The sequence below is a fragment of the Salmo salar genome, chromosome 11 (assembly GCF_965601325.2).
Source record: "Salmo salar chromosome 11, fSalSal1, whole genome shotgun sequence".
Taxonomy (NCBI): domain Eukaryota; kingdom Metazoa; phylum Chordata; class Actinopteri; order Salmoniformes; family Salmonidae; genus Salmo; species Salmo salar.
In genome coordinates, this window is record NC_138301.1 from 107,761,553 (window position 1) to 107,780,572 (window position 19,020).

The 19,020-nt window shown below is 41.6% G+C and overlaps 1 protein-coding gene and 1 pseudogene across 1 annotated transcript; one reads left to right on the forward strand and one right to left on the reverse strand.

Moving 5' to 3' along the window:
• Nucleotides 1–100: 100 nt before the first annotated feature.
• On the forward strand, nt 101–9,903 carry LOC145859251 (uncharacterized). Its single transcript, XM_082958248.1, has 6 exons — nt 101–1,391; nt 2,766–3,041; nt 5,048–5,374; nt 5,498–5,605; nt 5,704–5,769; nt 8,989–9,903. The coding sequence occupies exons 1-6, from the start codon at nt 1,016–1,018 to the stop codon at nt 9,552–9,554; spliced, it is 1,719 nt and encodes a 572-aa protein (XP_082814374.1). The 5' UTR covers nt 101–1,015; the 3' UTR covers nt 9,555–9,903.
• A 4,160-nt stretch (nt 9,904–14,063) lies between these two features.
• LOC106563571 (ubiquitin carboxyl-terminal hydrolase 8 pseudogene) lies at nt 14,064–17,535 on the reverse strand (annotated as a pseudogene).
• Between the last annotated feature and the right edge of the window lie 1,485 nt (nt 17,536–19,020).

Below are 19,020 nucleotides of genomic sequence, written 5' to 3' on the forward strand. Positions count from 1 at the left end.
GTCATTTTATTCAATATTCTGGCTTTCAATGTACATTTACACAATTTTGCACACAAATGTTTCAGGCTGTATATACCAATTAATTATGTATTGAAGCCTGATTAATCAGACTAACCTAATGACTACTCATGGTCAGGCAGGTTAAAGTTTTACTTGCTTGGTTAATATGTCCTTGTTTCATCAATGTAACAGCCACTTTGACATGGATTCACACAGACACAGCTCATTACACACACACACACACACACACACACACACACACACACACACAATACTAACAGATACAGACTAAGATCTGAACACAGACCCTCTGCGATGGCACTGACACATGGATCGGCCACTGTGCTCCTGATCTTTCTGTGGACATTGTCTATGACTGACTCCAAAGGTACAGTATGACGTGACCTCCTCTGTCTCTCTCTCTCTCTCTCTCTCTATATATATATATATATATAAATATATTTCAGGGAGTAACTAAGCTCTAAGGAGGTGCTGTTATTGAGGCTCTACAGTATGTGTATCTCTTGTTTTAGAGCACATTTTACTTATCCATTTGGTGATCCATAGAATGTCCTAACGGCAGCAAAGATAAGAGATATTTATTTGGGAACGACGATTCAGGTAATAGCAAGAAACTAAATGTAGTTACTTGTTCATCTAACCTTCCTGAATTTATTTATTGAACATCACCAGAGAAACAAACGATCGATAGATGGTAATATGCTGTCATGGACTTTTATTCCGCATCTGATTATACTTGTACGTAGATTCATATACATTTTGTCAAGTCTCTGCTGTGAGAAGAGACTGCATGTTAAATAACACAAGATACAGGATTTGTTTGGGTGGAAAACATCTTTGGGTATTTGCTGCTGGCCATTGATAGTTTAGAAGTTAGAACACTAAATATGCTGTAATATTCTGAAAAGGCCAGTCAATCGCATGTATTTTACTTTAATCAACATTCTGATATTCTGGTCATCTTACTGTTTGGATATGTTCTCCTCATCCATGGATGCTGAGGTATACTGTAAGTGTTCTTCGAAACCACTACTTTCTAATTTTCAAACATTTCTTTTCAGAGGCTTATGTGACTTGTTTATTCCATGAGGACTGCATGCTTCCCTGTAGCTTTAAACCTACTGGTGCCGTGGTCATCCACTGGTACAAACAGCAGATCCCTGTTCACAGCTACTATTACAACAAGGACCAGTATGGACTGCAGAATAAGCACTTCAATGGAAGGACATGCTTGTTCAACTCCCAGATCGCCCATGGCAATGCATCGCTCCTCCTGAAAAGGATAAAAGTTCAGGACAAGGGAAGATACAAGTGCTACACCAGCACCAGAAAGAGGAACCAGGAGACCTTTGTCAACCTGGGGGTGAAAGGTCAGTGAAAAATCTCCCTATTGTCTCCTAGTTTATTCCTCTTCCATGCAACATTTCTCAATGGACAGTTCACACACACCACTTTCTATTCATCAGTATGATTCCAGATTTCAAATCCTGTCCAGACATTTGTAAAGAGTTAAAACGTTGGTAGGCTTTGTTCGCCATGCCTACCCCTGTCTCACTGTCCCTATGTTAACTGTGTCCGTTTATTTGTTGTGCAACAATATCAACCTCTGTAGGAGAGCCGAAAGGAGTGTGGTTAATCTGTAGTGTTTAATATAAGCTTAGGCCTACTATTGAACATAACACAGTTTTGGAGGACCATGTTTGTTAGTGCCCTTTAATCCTGAAATATATATGTAGATATCCTTGTTAGAAATAATACTTTATTTCCCTTAATGGAGTGACGCTGAATGTAAAAAGTGGCCTAACTTACCCCACTACCCCCTACGGGCCTATCACATGACCAAGCCACAGTCCCTGTGGAAACATGGTCGTGACTGCAGGGGGGAACAAAGCAGTCTATTTTCCACTGTAACACTTGACTGGGCCCTGTCTGCAGTAGTCTACAGGGCACACCATGTTTGTTCTACATACACCTAACAAACACACAAAACACAGAAAAATCACGTTTTTTTTTACTGCACTGGGCCTTTAACACAGGCTTAACACCTAACAAACACTTTTGATTTTTTTTAAACACTAACATTGGCCAGTCCCTGGTGTTACCTCATTTCCCAGCGATAATGCCTTGCATTACGCCTGGGAAGAAAACACTTCAATTTGATCAATTTGCCATTGGTTCAATCATTGGCTCAACTTAGCCCAAGGCAAACATTTAGATTTCATTACCCCACACTGCTACAAGAATGCTCTTTCATGATAAGTTTATGACCTCATTTTGAAGCTTATAGATACCCCAACTGATGTATAGAACAATATTCAAATGATCTACTTTAGTTTTAGATACAAGCATCATGAAACGTCTAACACAATACATTCATTTGATCTTTCATTTGACCACTTTTTCCATGTGTTTTTTTTTTACTTCACAGACTCCATGAAATGATGACCTCTCCCTAAATATTTGGTCAAATTATTAATTGTGTGTATGGTTTCCTAGAAACAATGGGTGGCTCAACTAACCCCATTCTCCACTATGTCATATATCTATGAAAGCCGAAGTTGTCATACAAAAATGCAAGCATCACTAGATCAGTAGGACCATTACTGATATACAATGATATGCCATGATTGGACATGTAAACTCCTTCTAGAGGGCTAGTAAATTAATGTTATCAATCTTTGAAAAAAAACTAAAGCTTAATTCTTTATTCAACACTATCAAGAACAATGTTTTCTCTTTTGCAGCTCTCATCCAGTCAGTGAGAATGGAGATGACTGCGGAGGTGGTCTCCTGTTCATCTCAGAACATCTATCCTGCACCTCAGGTGGCATGGAATACAGACCCACCATCTGGTCCAGAAACACTACAGAACTCCACCATCAAAACCCCAGACTCCAAGGGTCTGTACACAGTGGAGAGCACAGTGAGGATCTTGGGTAATGTCTCTGACCACGCCTACTTCTGCTCTGTCATCTCTGCAGACAAGGCCCAGGTGTGGACAGTCTCTCTGAGGCAGCAAGGTATGGATCAACATCCTTGGATGCAGTGTTATGTTTATAAAACCAGGTCTCTCAGAAATTCACAGTGAACTAGCTGTTGTCTCCTAGATATAATCTAAAATGCATTTTACAAAGAACTGACTGAGCTTGTATTTGAGATGCTCCTTGGAATAGGAACTAGGAAATATAGCTGTGAGCAGCAATGAACAGGATTCACAGGATGACAGAAAGGACACAAGATCAATTCGATAACAAAGCAGGCACTGTACATTAAATGGACACATAAAATCAGATTTATTTAATTTGTCAATACCTCAGCCATCTTTTGACCAATCCCTTAGCTGTTCTCAAAGTAAGTTAAGACGTACCATGGGCCATTTGGTGTCATTTGGTCCTATGGTTCATGAGAAGAAGATGTTTTAAGTATTTTTAGCATATTTCTGCATATTAGCGTATGTGCTAATATGCATCTACTGGTATAGTGTGGCCATCTTTAAATGCATCAACATTATTTTCTCAAACTCTTTAGGGACTATTGTGATGAGTCCAATTACAAAATGTAAAGTCCATGAGATTAAGATTTTTTATGATTATTTTAGGCATTAACATTACATTGTCAAAAAAGTCAATTAAGTGTCTTTCTTTTTTAAAGATATCAATGCCAAACTTAACATGGTTCATAATGCGAATGTCTTTGACGACCCTAAAACATTTCAAGTTGATAGGCTATTGTGGAGTGGATTTAAATGGACATGTCAAATCTGATTCACTGATTTATCAATAACTGAGCCATCCCTTTGTTTTTCTCAAACTAAGTTAAAAGATGCACCATTGGCCTACATACCGAAGATGGAGGAAAATCTATCCTGCCGCACCTTATGGGTCCTTGAGGGAAAGACACCTACATACTCTAGGTCAAACAGGGCAACGCATATGAGAGTTTACAACAGTACCCCTCATCGGCCAATGGGTGCTATTTTTTTTTTACGAAGTTATGGCATCTAGTTTCTGTGTGCCAAATTAGAAAAAAAGTTACCAATCTACGCTGCGTGTGCAAAACAATAGGAACACCTTCCTATTATTGAGTTGCAACCCCTTTTGCCCTCAGAACAGCCTCAATTCGTTGGGTCATGTACTCTACAAGGTGTCGAAAGCATTCAACAGGGACACTGGCCTATGTTAACTCCAGTGCTTCCCACAGTTGTGTCAAGTTGGCTGGGTGTTCTTTGGGAGGTGAACCATTCTTGATACACACGGGAAAATGTTAAACATGAAAAACCCAGCTGTGTTGCGGTTCTTGACACACTCAAACCGGTGTGCCTTGCACATACTACCATACCCCGTTCAAAGGCACTTACATATTTTGTCTTGCCCATTCACCCTCTGAATGGCACACATGCACAATCCATGTCTCAATTATTTCAAGGCTTAAAAATCCTTCTTTAACTTGTCTCCTCCCCTTCATCTACACTGATTGAAGTGGATTTAACAAGTGACATCAATAAGGGATCATAGGTTCTCACCTGGAATCCCCTGGTCAGTCTATGTCATGGAAAGAGCAGGTGATCCTAATGTTTTGAACACTTTGTGTGTGCTTGACCATGACAAGGATTTATTTGTAATAATAATTCAGACAATAACTATAGCTTTGATGTGAACCCCTAAATACTGGTCAGTCTGTTCTTTTAGTGTCTCTAGAGAAAACCAACCTGTCCGGAGATTTAAAGGCATGTAAAATATGTACATCATAAAAGTGGGTTACCAGCTTAGAATCACTTCCATATGGTTGAATTTTATAAAGTTGTTGACAAAGGGGACACCAGTTGTGTAGTGGAGGGTAAAATCCCTTAAACACTGTTTAGCCACCTTTTTTGATACGAGCGTTGACCCACCTTTTGTGCAAAAATGAAGTGAAAGTATAAGGAGCGCTACTTTACTCACCACGAACAACGATCATTGTTTACCCACCTTTTTTTACCACTACATCATTGATTGACTCATGACTTGTGACATGTTTAATCTTGCAGTGGAATTGATTGGAGAGGCGGGACGAGAGCTGTCCATACCCTGCATCGCTCCAGAGAACCTCCAGAACTTCTCCCTCACCTGGACCTTCACCAGAACCAATGATCCCACAGTCATCCTCAGCTACGACAGCAGAACCAGACGGACCTCCAACCTCTGGGAGGGCCGGGCTGGACTGGAGCAGGACCAGGTTCTGATGGGCAACGGATCCCTCCTTCTTCACAACCCAGAGAATCAGGAACACTCAGGAACTTACACCTGTACATTCACAGGCTTCCAGAGCAGACACATGGTCCAAACCCAGGTCAACATCACAGTTACTCCAATAGGTAGGTGCACATTCATTAAATTGATATGTATATGTTCTTTATACTATTCATATAGAGTATATTACTACAAAGACACCAAGACAAGCAGATAGTTAATGAGGAATCACAATGTCTGTTTCACAGTAGAGGATGAGCAGAACAGTGAGAGGTCATGGCTGGGCACAGTAGCCTCTGTCGCCTTTTTTGTCTTTACAGTTTCTGTGGCCCTTCCAAGGTATCTAAGGCACAGAGGTAAGTGACTACAGACCTCTAAATATATTTTTCATAATTATACTATCCAAAACACATAGCTGTACACCTGATTGTATTTTCACTTATCTGTCCTGTAGGAAAGCAAACAACATATAATTGGAAAGATGGACGACCATTGCCTATAATGAGACCCTCACATGCAGGTAACCATAGCGCAGGGGTATTCAACTCTTACTGGAGCCTCCTGGTTCTCTGTTCAACCTGATAATTAATTACCCCCACCTGGTGTCCCTGGTCAAAATCCCTGATTAGAGAGATAAATAAAAAAAAGCAGTGGAACTGGCTTCGAGGTCCAGAGTTGGACTAGAGCACATGTGTCAAACTCATTCCGCTGAGGCTCTGCGGGTTTTCGCTCCTCCCTTTTACTTGATTGATGAATTAAGGTCACTAATTAGTAAAGAACTCCCCTCACCTGGTTGCCTATGTCTTAATTGAAAGGAAAAAACAAAAACCCGCAGACACTAGGCCCTCCGTGTAATGAGTTTGACAGCCCTGGACTAGAGGGTAATAACAGTCAGCTTGTTTTAAACCGTTCTTGAGGAGGATGACTGTGTTCGGTATTCTTGTTTACATTTACATTTTAGTCATTTAGCAGATGCTCTTACCCAGAGCAACTTACAGTAGTGAATGCATACATTTCATCTCATACATTTTTCGTTTTTTTCTCTGTACTGGCCCCCCGTGGGAATCGAACCCACAACCCTGGCATTGCAAACACCATGCTCTACCAACTGAGCCACAGGGAGCCATCATAGAGCTTGTAATATGTCCGTATGAGTGCGTCGCTCATAACATAGAGACTTGTTCTTATAGGAGATTCTGTTGACCATTGCAAGAGCAATAAGGATTTTTAGGGGCATTATGACTGGGTTAATAAAACACAGCTGCCCCTGAAAGTCCCTCACTTTTCTTGCTGCCTTTTTCTCGTTCTCCCTCCCTCCCTATCTCTCTCTCTTTTTCTCCCTCTCTCTTATGTCTGTTCCAACTTTTTTGAGATTGAACCGTAACGTTTACTGGCTTGTGGACCGGCTGAGGAGTGGGTTCACAGCTTGGATTAGTTGGGTACCAGCAGAACTGTGGCTGGATCATTCGGAACAACAAACAGAGGCGAAAGAAGAACCAGCCAGCTTGTCGATAGGCCAACACATTAGACTTTTGAGTTTAAATGGATGGGGCTAGAGGGTTGCATATTTCACACAAAGCAATTTATGAATTGTATATTTATAATGGCTATGTTTTATTGGGATTAGCGCAGGCGTTTTAAAGGGGGTTGAATGAGTTCAGAGCTTCAGTCTTTCTCAGGAGGGTCCCTAGTCTAGTTCATTAGCTCTTCAGCTTAACTGTAGCAGACAAGGTAAACACAACCTAGGCCAGTTGAATTAGAGGAGTTTGCTGTATTCACAATTACTACATAATGACAATATATTACATATGTTATGGCTTTAGGAATTGCTGTGTTTAAGTTGGAAACGCAACGAACGAATCCAATGACCTGACATATCTTGAACAAGCATTCCCTGGCATATGCTCACACATGTAATGTAGGCCCGGGCCTAGTTACAGCTGCAGCCTGTGTTAGAGACTGATATGGTCTAGTTAAAGTGATTACAAAGACTATTACAAGTCGCGATATGAGTGACTGGACCTGGAACAATGTAAAATTCCATTGAGAAAGGCTTGGTAGGCGGTAGCAACAAGCACTGTTTCTATCCTAACTTTAATCAGCGCTCTTGGTGGATATCCCAGATATCTAGCATAGCCATGGTGCTTATTCAATCCAGGCCCAGGACCGTGTTTCCAGCCTCCCAATGCTCGCATACTCATAATGGCTGTTTTCCTGATTGGTATTGAGGAGGAGTTGTGTCATGCAGAGTTTTTGGTTTAGTTTTTGTAGTGAGTCATTTCATCTTTATGGTAGTAGGATATAAATCAGCATAGGCCTACATTTATCTTAAAATGACCTGAAACAGAGAAATAGGAAAGTTAATAACTTCTCACTTAGTTTGAAGGTGTAATCTATTTAATTCTGTTTTTTAATCGATCTAAACTCGAAACTCAGTTCACTCTTGAGGTGAATTTTTATATCATTTCTCCAGTTAGAAGATAATGTTTCACAAATGCTAATCGTCAAGGTTTATTGTATTTTGTCCTTATACTGATGATAACAAACAAATGAAGTGTTTAAATAAGTACACTGATGTGTAAAATAGTTCAATGGAGCTGCCATCTGACAGCCGCAGCTTTATCACAACTGTAGCTTAAAATGGCAGGCTTGTATAAACAGTCTGTGTTAAAGGACTGAGAAGAACACCGCCTACTTAAACTATATAAAACAGCACTGTAAAGAAATGTATTGATGCCATGCATTTTAGCCAGATGGTGAGATAGTAGAGGTTGTAATACAGTACTACGGCAAAGATCATTATACTTAGATATATAATAATTAGATAGTATTGCATCCATCTTTAAATAAAACACATGCTTCAGCATATGTCTTACCTATGTGTCATTTGAGTATGTAGATGTCACCATCAGCATTCCTAATATTAATTACGTAAAGCATTTAGAGTATAGATGCTAAATTCACTAGTGGGGTATGGAGACTATGGCATTCGCTGGTGAAAATATGTCTGAGACTAATTTTGGTACCTGACTTCACTGCTACTTTTATGACTAACACACTTTAAGCGTATTAGAAGATGGACTTTTTATTAAGCGTATTAGAAGATGGACTTTTTTTTATCCGCCTCAGTTGAATTCAACTCTTATCTTAGACGTACAAAGTATTCCCAAGTAGACTGTTAAGAGATGTAATAAAAGTTATTGCATCTTTGCATGAAGACGTTTTTTATGGGCCATTCTAAGACTATTTCCAAGATGTAGGTCTGATAAATGTTGAGAAGAGCACATGAAGGCCTGTCATAGAGATTTAAGCCCACGTGTCACATGTAGAAAAGATATGGACTTGATGTGATGTCATCTAAAAGAAGTTATAGATCGGTGTTGTAAAAGGGTATTAAATAATTGTTTTGCTGACTTGTCATCATTTCTTAGGACAATCTTATTACAACAATGAACAAACAATCTCAATTTGACCCCTTCACTTCTAGAATAAGGAACAATATAGGCTATATATTGTGTGTTATAATTGACATTTTGATATCAATCCCTGTGAGAGCCATAAACAAGGCCTGTGCGTTTTGCGCAAAAGTTATACACTTAGTTAGGTAGTCCATATTCAGGGAAATGTGCAGCGCATGTCGTCTCCCCAAATTGCATTAGTGTGAAATTGTTCACAAGTACAGAACCTATATTTTGTCAGTTCACTTGCAATATATTCTGAACGTGTTCTTGTGTTGTAGATACAGCAATAATCATGATTGGTGCAACTCTACATCAACAAAATGGAGCAGGTCTGGATGAAACAGGAACAAAGGAACATAGACCACATAGCCAAGGATTGTACATATCTGGACCACATACACTCGATGGTGACATAACACAGCCATATACTGCAAGACCGGATGAATTGGCAAGCGATGTACCAGAGACAGCAGGACGTTGTTCACCACGATCACAATCGCATCTGAGTGAGGAGCTAGATGGTGACACAATCGAACCACAAACACCAGGCAATGATGAACCACAGTCACACATACCAGAGAGTGATGAACCAGGAAATGGTGGCCCTATACTTGGAAGTTATTCACAAGAACTTGATGCAACAATATCATATGCCCAAGATGAGATGCCAGGACCATGTACATCAGGAGATGATGAAGAAGTAGGACTTCATCATCTACAAACACATGAAGAGGTCCTGTCCGACCAAACACCAGAAGAGTTGATTCCTCTGGATCAGATGACTCTGAAAGAGGTGCACATATCCAGGACATACCAGGTAGTAGCGCACCAGGACCTTACATAACAGGACGTGGCAACATGTCATAATGAACTAGCGATTGAGGAGATACCGTACTTCTCACAGTACTGGAGCAAGCAAAGGTCAATGGTCACAGCTGATTATGGACACATGGCTACATCAATATCCTCACAGAGTCAGAGTCACGCAGGCTGATGTGGCCAAACCTATAAACAATATGACTATGGCAAACTTTGGTATGGTTGGATTTTGGGGGGGGGGAATTAGTGTAAATTCTGTCAAAAATACTATTTGATTAGTTAATATCGCCCTGTTTGATATTTGCCATGAGTATACTGTTATGGTAACCTATATTTTCAGACTAACGTTTTAATATATGTATTAAAGATAACTGGGTCAAGTTGTTGATTTTCCTGACTCCTTATTTGTTGCTTGGCCATGCTCACAGAGAATGAGACTGCAGGCTGCCAATTGTTAAGTGAGGTCAACGCATGCATGTTTATCATGGCCTCATACTGTGGAGGGAACACATCCCAATGGTGACAACTGATACATCAAATGAAAGGGGATGTTTGACAAGTCAGGTTGCTCTGGTCCTGGTCCTCTGAAGGACATAATTAAGTTCCCTCATTGCTTAGTAACTGTAATGCAGATTTTTACCAGGAAATACTGTTAACTTCCTTTTACCCTATCATATATGAAAACATCGGATCAAAAGTGTATCTAAGGAGATGACAAGCTGTCTGGATGAAGAACTAATGAAAATATGCTTGCGTGACCTCTGTGTCAGCAGAAAGGGGACCTTTGATGACCCTACAGAGAACTTCCTTTCCTGCTTTTGTTCTGACTGCACTGGCCAGTAAGTAATAAACACTGTGTGCATGGCTCAGGAGTATAGTGATCACAGAGAAGGCTGGTGGGAGGAGCTATTGGAGAACGGGATAATTGTAATGGCTGGAATGGAATTCATGGAACGGAGTCAAACTCATTTCCATGTGTTTTATGTTTGGTACCATTCCATTGATTCCATTCCAGCCCTTCCTCCCTATAGCTCCTCTCACCAGCCTCCTCTTGAGTGATCACATTTCCTCTGTGACCATCACATGAACAGTGACAACACATGAAGTAGTAGTTGGAGCGAATTACTTGAAAGCATCAGGACATTAGTGCTCATATAATCTTGGTTAACCCAAAACTAAAATCTTGCATAATTATGTCTGTCCACAAGAGATTAGTGCTCATAAAATACAGGGACTATGTGATAGAAGTGACATGAGTTGTATCTCACTTATATTTTCACAGCCACAACCATTTTCTCCTCACACTTACAAAGGCACATAGCCAATCACACGCACCTGCATGAAAAACATTCACAAACTCATCGTTGCAAAGCTACATAAGAGCCCTATGGATCCTTTGTAGGGTTTTGCAGCTGTGACCGTTTATCTTAAAATCAAGCTTCATCGACTCTGTTGCCTTTGACCCATCGACTTTGACCCTACATGGCCAGGCTAAATTATTCCAGGACAACAGTTATCCCTGGTTGTACACTGGAATTAAGATTCATGTACATGCAAACAGTTGAGGTCACTGGGGTTTCAGGGTAAGCACAACAACAGCAGCAGACTAATATGTTATAAAAGTGTTGAATACAAAGTGTTGGCAGTGCTGAGTAAGAACTTAATCATGAACTCACTCATAAAAACAGCAGCTCTTTGCTGTATTCGTTGACAGTCTCTCTCTAGTCATGGTTTTAAATGTTTTGAAATCTCACAGTATAAATTTTACTGTAGCTTTATTTTATGCCTGCTATGTTACTGCAGACTCTTACTGCCTAAGGTAAAGCCAAACATGTTTAATGTTAAAATCTGCTACTCTTTTGGAACGCAGTATTGTCAAGATAACTACTTTTTACCGTGTGTAAAATTGCTTGTTTCATTTGAAAGCTTTTTATAAAAATACAAAAAATGCATGAAATGAAATGTATGCATTCACTACTGTAAGTCGCTCTGGATAAGAGCGTCTGCTAAATGAGAAATGTAAATGTATGTAAATGTGACTCGGTCATCTGAGCACTCTGATTGGCCAGCACTGGCATAGCGCACTTGATTTCCTCTCCAGGCCCACCGGGAAGGCAGAGTTTGTACCTTCAGACACATGAAATGGCAACAGTGTGCCTTCCTGGCGCGCAGGGCAGCTGAATTGGCTGCACCTATCACCAACAGCCCGAGACCAATAAAAAAAATAGGAACAAGGCTTTATTGTTGGGTTTTTACAGAAATGTTTGGCTATCGACTAGAAATGCCTTGGAGATCAACAAGTCGATCGCGATCGACCGATTGTTGACCACTGGTATAGAGCAAGATGTCTGAAGCACCAGGACTCATTTCATTCATGTTTATCTCTCAATAACATCATGCCGGCACATATCAGATATCATGTTGAACTTTTCTGTGTATTGTTTGCACTGCTCATAAAATCCATTCATCCACTTATTCCATAGGTCTTTTTGTTCTATGGCCTTTTTTGTAGCATTTGTTTGCTGCCGGGAAAGGCCTACCATCGCACATTCATTTGGTCACCCTGTCCTCGCACATAGCATTGCTAAATGTTATCACTGCACATAAATCTTATCACTGCACATTTATCATTACATTTATATAAACAAATGATAAGAACCACACAGCAAATTGTGAAACATAGGTTTACGGTAAAACATTGAGATCAGAATTGTTTGTTACTGCCATTGAACCTTAAAAAAAGGAATTACAAAAGGGAAAGTAGGTTAATTCATAGGATATCTTTATTTAAAAGGATACTACGAGATTCTTGCATTTAAGAATCTCTTGTTCTACTTACCTAGAGTCAGATTAACTTGTGGACACCATTTGTATTTCTCTGTGTGCATTATGAAGGAAGTTAGTGGTCGTTTCGCAAGCCAATGCTAACTAGCGTTAGCGCAATGACTGGGAGCAGTAGCGATATTAGCATGTAAATCTTGGTGGGGAAAACTTGGTAGAATTTTTTTTTTTAGATGCATCCCAGCAAAGCCACTACCCAACACAACACTAAACAATACATTCATTGCACTATAATGGTGACAAACAGTGCTCACAAACTGTTACACAAGCCTAAATAAAGTTGTTCCAAGACCAGGACTTTCTTTTCAGCACCATGGAGTGAATCCTTACCACTGCTACACCTGGCTATCAGCGGAGCCTTGTCTGGCAGCGAAACAGTTCATTCAGCCTCATTTACTGCCTTTAAAAAAAACATTGCTGATAGTGCTTTAAACAAATGTAGTTTCCAATGACAATTGGGATGTACAAATTATGGCAAAACGGGACGACGAGCGGATAAGAGGCTATCTGTAATTTCGATTAAGACATTAATGAGCGAGCTAGGACGGACGTGGTCAATATAACTATTTGTTCAGCACTTTTGAAATGTACAGTGACAGAATTCAGAACATGGGCCATTCTTACAGTATTCTTCCTGTATACTAAGTCAGAACCATATGATAAATAAATGGGGCAATGAGCAGACAACGAAAGCTCTTTGATGATTTAATTTCTCTAAAACAGGCTAAAGGCTACATGTGCACCACCAAGTCAGAACAGTAGGCTAAGTTATGAGGGGGAAAGGGAGCAAATTATTAGGGTGAGGCACATGGGCTAAAAACAGCTTACTACACAAAATACACTTGGTATTACTTTCTTAGCTACTGTATACATATCTCCTTGGCATATTACATAATTTATAAAGCAGCATAAAATACATTTTTGGACTCACCTTGTTGTGCGGCGCTCCCTTGAACAGGAAGGTGGCACAGTGGTCCTTCTTGTGGGCACATTTATTCATCAAACTGTCATCAAAGTCTGGCATTCTCTGGATTTATGGTGCTTTCAAGACAACTCGGAACTCGTAAAAAAACAAGGTTGAATCATGACGTCAGTGATCTTCAGGTCGGAGCTTTAGAAATAGGCCCGAGTTCCCGACTTGGAATTCTGAGTTGGATGACCGTTCAAAATGTATTTTCCCAGTCGGAGCAAATTTTTTTCAGAGTTCCCAGTTGTCTTGAACTCACTGAAGTCTGAGATTTCCCTGTTCCGAGTTTTCAGTTGTTTTGAACACAGCAAAAATCATGCTGGATTGACTGCATGGCCAATGTATTCAACCTTTCCTAGCCCATGGTGTTGAATGTTTATCCTTTTCATCTTGGAAAAGAGACACTTAAACCCAGACTTGGACCACAACCCCCACTACACTGAATAGCAGGCTAGTGATAGCTCTGTAACGCTTGCAGTTAGCCAATGATTCCTTCCAAACCACTCATGGTTGAATTTGTGATTTCCAACCTGTTGTGTAATGTTTATGTCCAATGGCCGATGAGCACCAATACGTTTTATCTATAATTTCTCTTCATATGACAAGGGTTGAAAAGGATTTGCCAGTATATTTTCGATGTGATTCATGATGATGACTGCTTGTCTAGCTTGCTAGTGTGGTGGAAATTCTACCTTTAATTAATAATGAGGAGAGGCAAAGTCAATAATCAATCAAGGTATTACTTTTATTAATAAACGTATTGCAATAAGGGAGTTGTTCACACAACACACAAAGTGAATGGAGTGAGAGCCCACGCACAAAGAGTACAGAAGCCTTATATAGTCAAGCTATCTTATACAAGCATCTGCAAAACACGTGATCTTATGTATGTGTATGTGTGTGTGGGGAGAGACGAAACTGGGTTACGGGGTACAGGCTATAATGAAAAGGTTGTCTCGTTCTGTCGCAACTGAGTGAGGACAATAGGTGCCAAAGTGACAGGAAGTCACTCAAGACATTCTTCCTCTAACAGTAGCTCAACGGTTCCCCAAGTTGGGCAAGCAAGCACCTTTGACTGTCAGCTCAGATGATGTATGGTCCTACCCCTACACACACACACAAGCATGAACCTTTCGCCCAGAAACAGGCTCCAAACAGAACAACAGCCTTATCGCTGGTGTGCAGGATATAACACATTGCTCTGCCTCCAGTTAAGCTGAGAGGAACCAGTTAGTTTCTGTCAGGTCTTGGCTGAGCTCTCAGACATCGTGGGGTCATACTACACACAGAAAAGTTAGAACAGGCCTATACTAATGCACACACACAAATCTCGAGCCCAATGCCTAGGCTTAAAGAAGGATATTTTAGTACACAAGCATTAATAAGGTTTAACAGAAAATCCCCTCACACTAGCTAAGATTTTGAAAGTATGATGTTGACAAGATCAGTCCAATCAAAGCTACTGTTGATATAACAATGACCTTGAGCCGTCTTGGATGGGCACTTCTAATGTAACTCTATGGCAGCACCCAAGAGGCTTGAATTTTTCTAGCTCTTCCCATAGATTTTGCGGTGACGTAGTGTTCCCATGAGTGACAGAACACTGAGCCAATCACGGCACAACTAGATAACATTACCAATCCCTACGCTCCGTATTTTCCACTGGCTGCCCCACCACCACAGAAAGCACTGAGCTAGGCTGAAACACCTGCATTTTCGAGCTGCCTTACTCAAGAAAGCAAAAGAGAATGACATTGTTTTCAAACTGATATGTGACACGTATTAATGCCAAAATAACATGCAAAACAGGGAACAACCACAACAAAAAATTCTGCCCCACCTACCCTGAATGACAGGTCGCCACTGTCTAGCGGACGCTTCGGACCAGATCTCACACACACACACACACACACACACACGTACTGTACAAAATCCCCTGTGTGTCCTTCCGCCCCTCACAGAGAGGAATAGAATAAGATGCAGGCGGCAGAGGACTTGACTGAGGAGGTGGAGATGTCTGAAACATCCTTGTCTTCAAACTTGTAACACTGCTGTTTGATGGCGTTCTTACAGAAGGCTGTGTAGTAACCACGCAGACCCCCATAGTGATTAGAGACTGCAAACAGGTTGTATTTCTTGAGCCTCTGTTTTGGACCAATGACATACTGGGTCAGGTCCAGGTTCTCCAGAGGGAAGTCAACGTTGGTCTGGAGTTTCTGAATCCTTCTGCCATTGACGGTCAATCGCATTAAGTAAACCACAAGGATGGGCGGGAACTTCCAGATCTCCGGGCTTTGCAGTGACTGCAGAACACATGGTTATCTTGCTTCTCCTCTCTACTGAACAGCTTCAGACAGTCTTGTAGGGAGCACTCTTTAGATGAAGCCAGTGGCAGGTTGTGGTAATTGAAGATATCGTACTTTCGTGTCTTGTGTTGACAGGTGAGACACTGGACAGTGATCTTCCACTGGCCATGGAACAGAGCTACGATGATGGAGTCATTCCGCAGCTTGTATCTGTTCCAGGCCAGGTTGGCTGCCCTTTGGTCATCCAGGTGGTGGTCATTCACTTCCCATTGGTACGGTTTACTAGTGTCAGTCTTATTGAGGTCCTCGTGTAGCCCATCTAGGAGGACATGCATAAAATCCCTTGCATCCTGCGGTTCGTTGCCAGCAAACATTTCGCAAACCTTTCCGATGGTAAACTTAAAGTCCCTGGGCCTGATAGACTTATACAGGCCAGACCACATAGCCTTCATTATCACCCCAAACTCCTCTACTACTTCCCCCTTATGGCCCAGGATATTAGTCCTGTTAATATCTTCCTGGTAGTAGTTCTTGGTGAAGTACTCAGCCATGGCTGGGGTGTTACACAGGCACTGCAGGATGCAGTTCATGTAACAGTTGCTTATGTCACACAGTCCTGTCAGCATGGCACCCATCCCTCCATGTACAGGGTCTAGGTTACGGATCTTAGCTGCCGACAGCTTGGCGATCTCCATCTTGGCATACACGTCATGACTGGGCTTAGTGGTCTTGGCAGGGACAGGTTGGGCTGGGGGGGCTGCTTGTATTTGGGCCTGGGGTATGCTTGCCCCAGGGGGGTAGAGGTGAACTTTGTTGGTTGGGGCGTGGTAGTAGCGATAGGTACCTGTCACCGTGTACAGGAACTTCATCCAGCCATCAGGCAGGCCTGCTACACAAAAAAGTGTGTCCTCATCCCTTACTTTGGGCTGCGGCTCCTGCTGCAGGGCAGCTGGCGAAGCCTGCAGTTCACTCTTAGGCTTTTGGGCGGGTAGAGGGGGGGCTGAAGCCTTCAGCTCCTTCAGAGAGGGGTAGCAGAAGTTCAGCTGAGGGAGGGTGTTGAGGGCGTGTTGTCGGGGGGGTCTGACTTTGGCGTTGGTTGTGTACATGGGGTAGACAAGCAACCAGTTCTCATAGCCTCCCTCCAGAACCAGGGGCTCTCTGTGGAGATCTGTGGTGCTGTCCCACTTGAAGAGAGCGTCTTTGAGGCTCTTGAGTGTGGTCCCCAGTCTGAGGTCAGTGACACAACTGAACCAGTCCAGTAATATGATGTAGTCTACGAACCCCTTTCTCTTCGACTGTTCTCTGGATGCTTCCGGCAGCCTGGCCTTGATCTGGTTCACAGTGATCCCAGGGTTGATAGCCTCCTCAGGGACGCTGATGCAGATCTGTGTGGGGACATAGATATGGGACTCCTCAAAGTCCCTGCAGCTACGGTTGTCCATGATGATGACAGTCACTGTCTGGTCCCTCATGATATGGAACAGCCTGGCAGCTGTGATTCCTCCTCCAGGTACCACAGAGCTTGCAGACCAAGAGAGAAGCTCTTTAGCTTTCGAAGCCATGGTGTTATCACTCTAGTCTCTCCTCTGTAATGGCTTCCGAGAACAAGATTAACTTTCCCTTTAGAAACTTACAGCAGTGAAGTCCAAATAAAATGATATACTGTTAGTGATCCCACTTGTTTTGTATTAGTAGTTGTTGTTTCGAATCTTGATTTGAAATTCTTTTTAAGTCCTTTTTATACATTTCATAAATCAGTGAACACGATACAACTGAAAGTAACAGCCCTGCTCTGTACTTTGCCTTTCCTGCTCATCCGGTTCTTTCTGCCAGCCAGAGGTGGAGCTTTCTGCAAAAACATGCACCTACATGTTGGGTGTGTTCAAGTTGTAAGGCTACTGAAGACGACAACAGACGACTACAGACAGAAGTCAACAGGGGAGGTGCATCTGCGACAGCCAAAAGTCGTACACTGTAGGGGTTTTTCAACAGTAAGGCTCAGATCAATATGACAGTGTGATAGCTTCCATTGTTTACAAAGGTTTTTCTTTATAATGTCAAAATAAAAATGTTGCTAAACCCCAAAATTGTAACAACCACTCTGTCAGTTGGAGGAGTGGCTGTGGGCGGGGCCAGGGACCTTTTCAAATTGTGATTAACAGCTCAGGAGAAAATGTCATTAAATATGTTCATGAACATTAACCCAATAACATTTACCTTTTCACATGTGAGTTCCAAATATCTCTAACATGCAGACCAAACTGAACACGTGCGTACGTCTGTGTGCGCCATTGCACGCACGTTGATTTTGTTCACCCACACCAGAAGCGATCAGGACACGCAGGTTGAAATATAAAAACAAACTCAATTACATTAATTTGGGGACAGGTCAAAAAGCATTAAACATTTATGGCAATTTAGCTAGCTAGCTCGCTGTTGCGAGCGGTGTGGTCAGCAGGTAACGGTCACCTCAGCGTGAGTTGTTTTATGCACGTGATGTCAGAATGCATTCACTGTTCCAAAATGTGATGTTTATGCAATAGGGCAGTTAACACTCGCTGCCTGCTAATTATCTATAGGCTATGTTTCAACTTGTCAAATTCAAATTATTTTCTAACAAGTTGTATTTTCTAACAACAGTTTGAATTGAGGTTTGTTCCGCTTCCTCATTAATTCACATTAATTCACATAGAAGTAGCCCATTTCATTGTTTGAGGCTTTACTGAGCTGGACAAAACTTCCCTCTCCACATGTCTAGTTTCCAGATATTTGCGCACTGTTCCACGATCTGACACATTTTCTGGCTGGTGCTAGCATTATTATTTTCTGTATATCGTGTTGTTGTTTCTACAGCATACACTATGTAGGTATGGAGCATAATGTATTTATAGTTTTATACACGTTTTCAAGTACAATTGTGTTTTATAATAATGAGATGTAGGAAGGGTTCACTTACCTTTCGAGTAAACTTCCGGAAGTGAATGAAGGGAAGTGAATGATCGTAGATGACACACCCCGTTCAACATGCATACTGTAAACAAACCAAACTTATCCTGTCTCTACTATCTTTGGTTGATTCAGGGGAAAAAAACACGATGGAGCGAACAAACTACCTATTGTCGGAATACTTTTGATTTCTATTTCTATTTCTATTCAATAATTTCGATCAATGCAAATAGTCTGGGTAGCCATTTGATTAGATGTTCAGGAGTCTTATGGTTTGGGGGTAGAAGCTGTTTAGAAGCCTCTTGGACCTAGATCTGACGCTCTGGTACCGCTTGCCGTGCGGTAGCAGAGAGAACAGTCTATGACTAGGGTGGCTGGAGTCTTTGACCATTTTTAGGGCATTCCTCTGACACCGCCTGGTATAGAGGTCC

What these genes read in the sequence shown, in the direction of transcription:
- LOC145859251 (XM_082958248.1), top strand. Translation starts at nt 1,016, where the DNA reads ATGCTGAGGTATACTGTAAGTGTTCTTCGAAACCACTACTTTCTAATT. An exon ending in CATCACAGTTACTCCAATAG is followed by an intron (nt 5,375 to 5,497) that starts GTAGGTGCACAT and finishes TCTGTTTCACAG; the next exon opens with TAGAGGATGAGCAGAACAGT. An exon ending in AAGGTATCTAAGGCACAGAG is followed by an intron (nt 5,606 to 5,703) that starts GTAAGTGACTAC and finishes TCTGTCCTGTAG; the next exon opens with GAAAGCAAACAACATATAAT.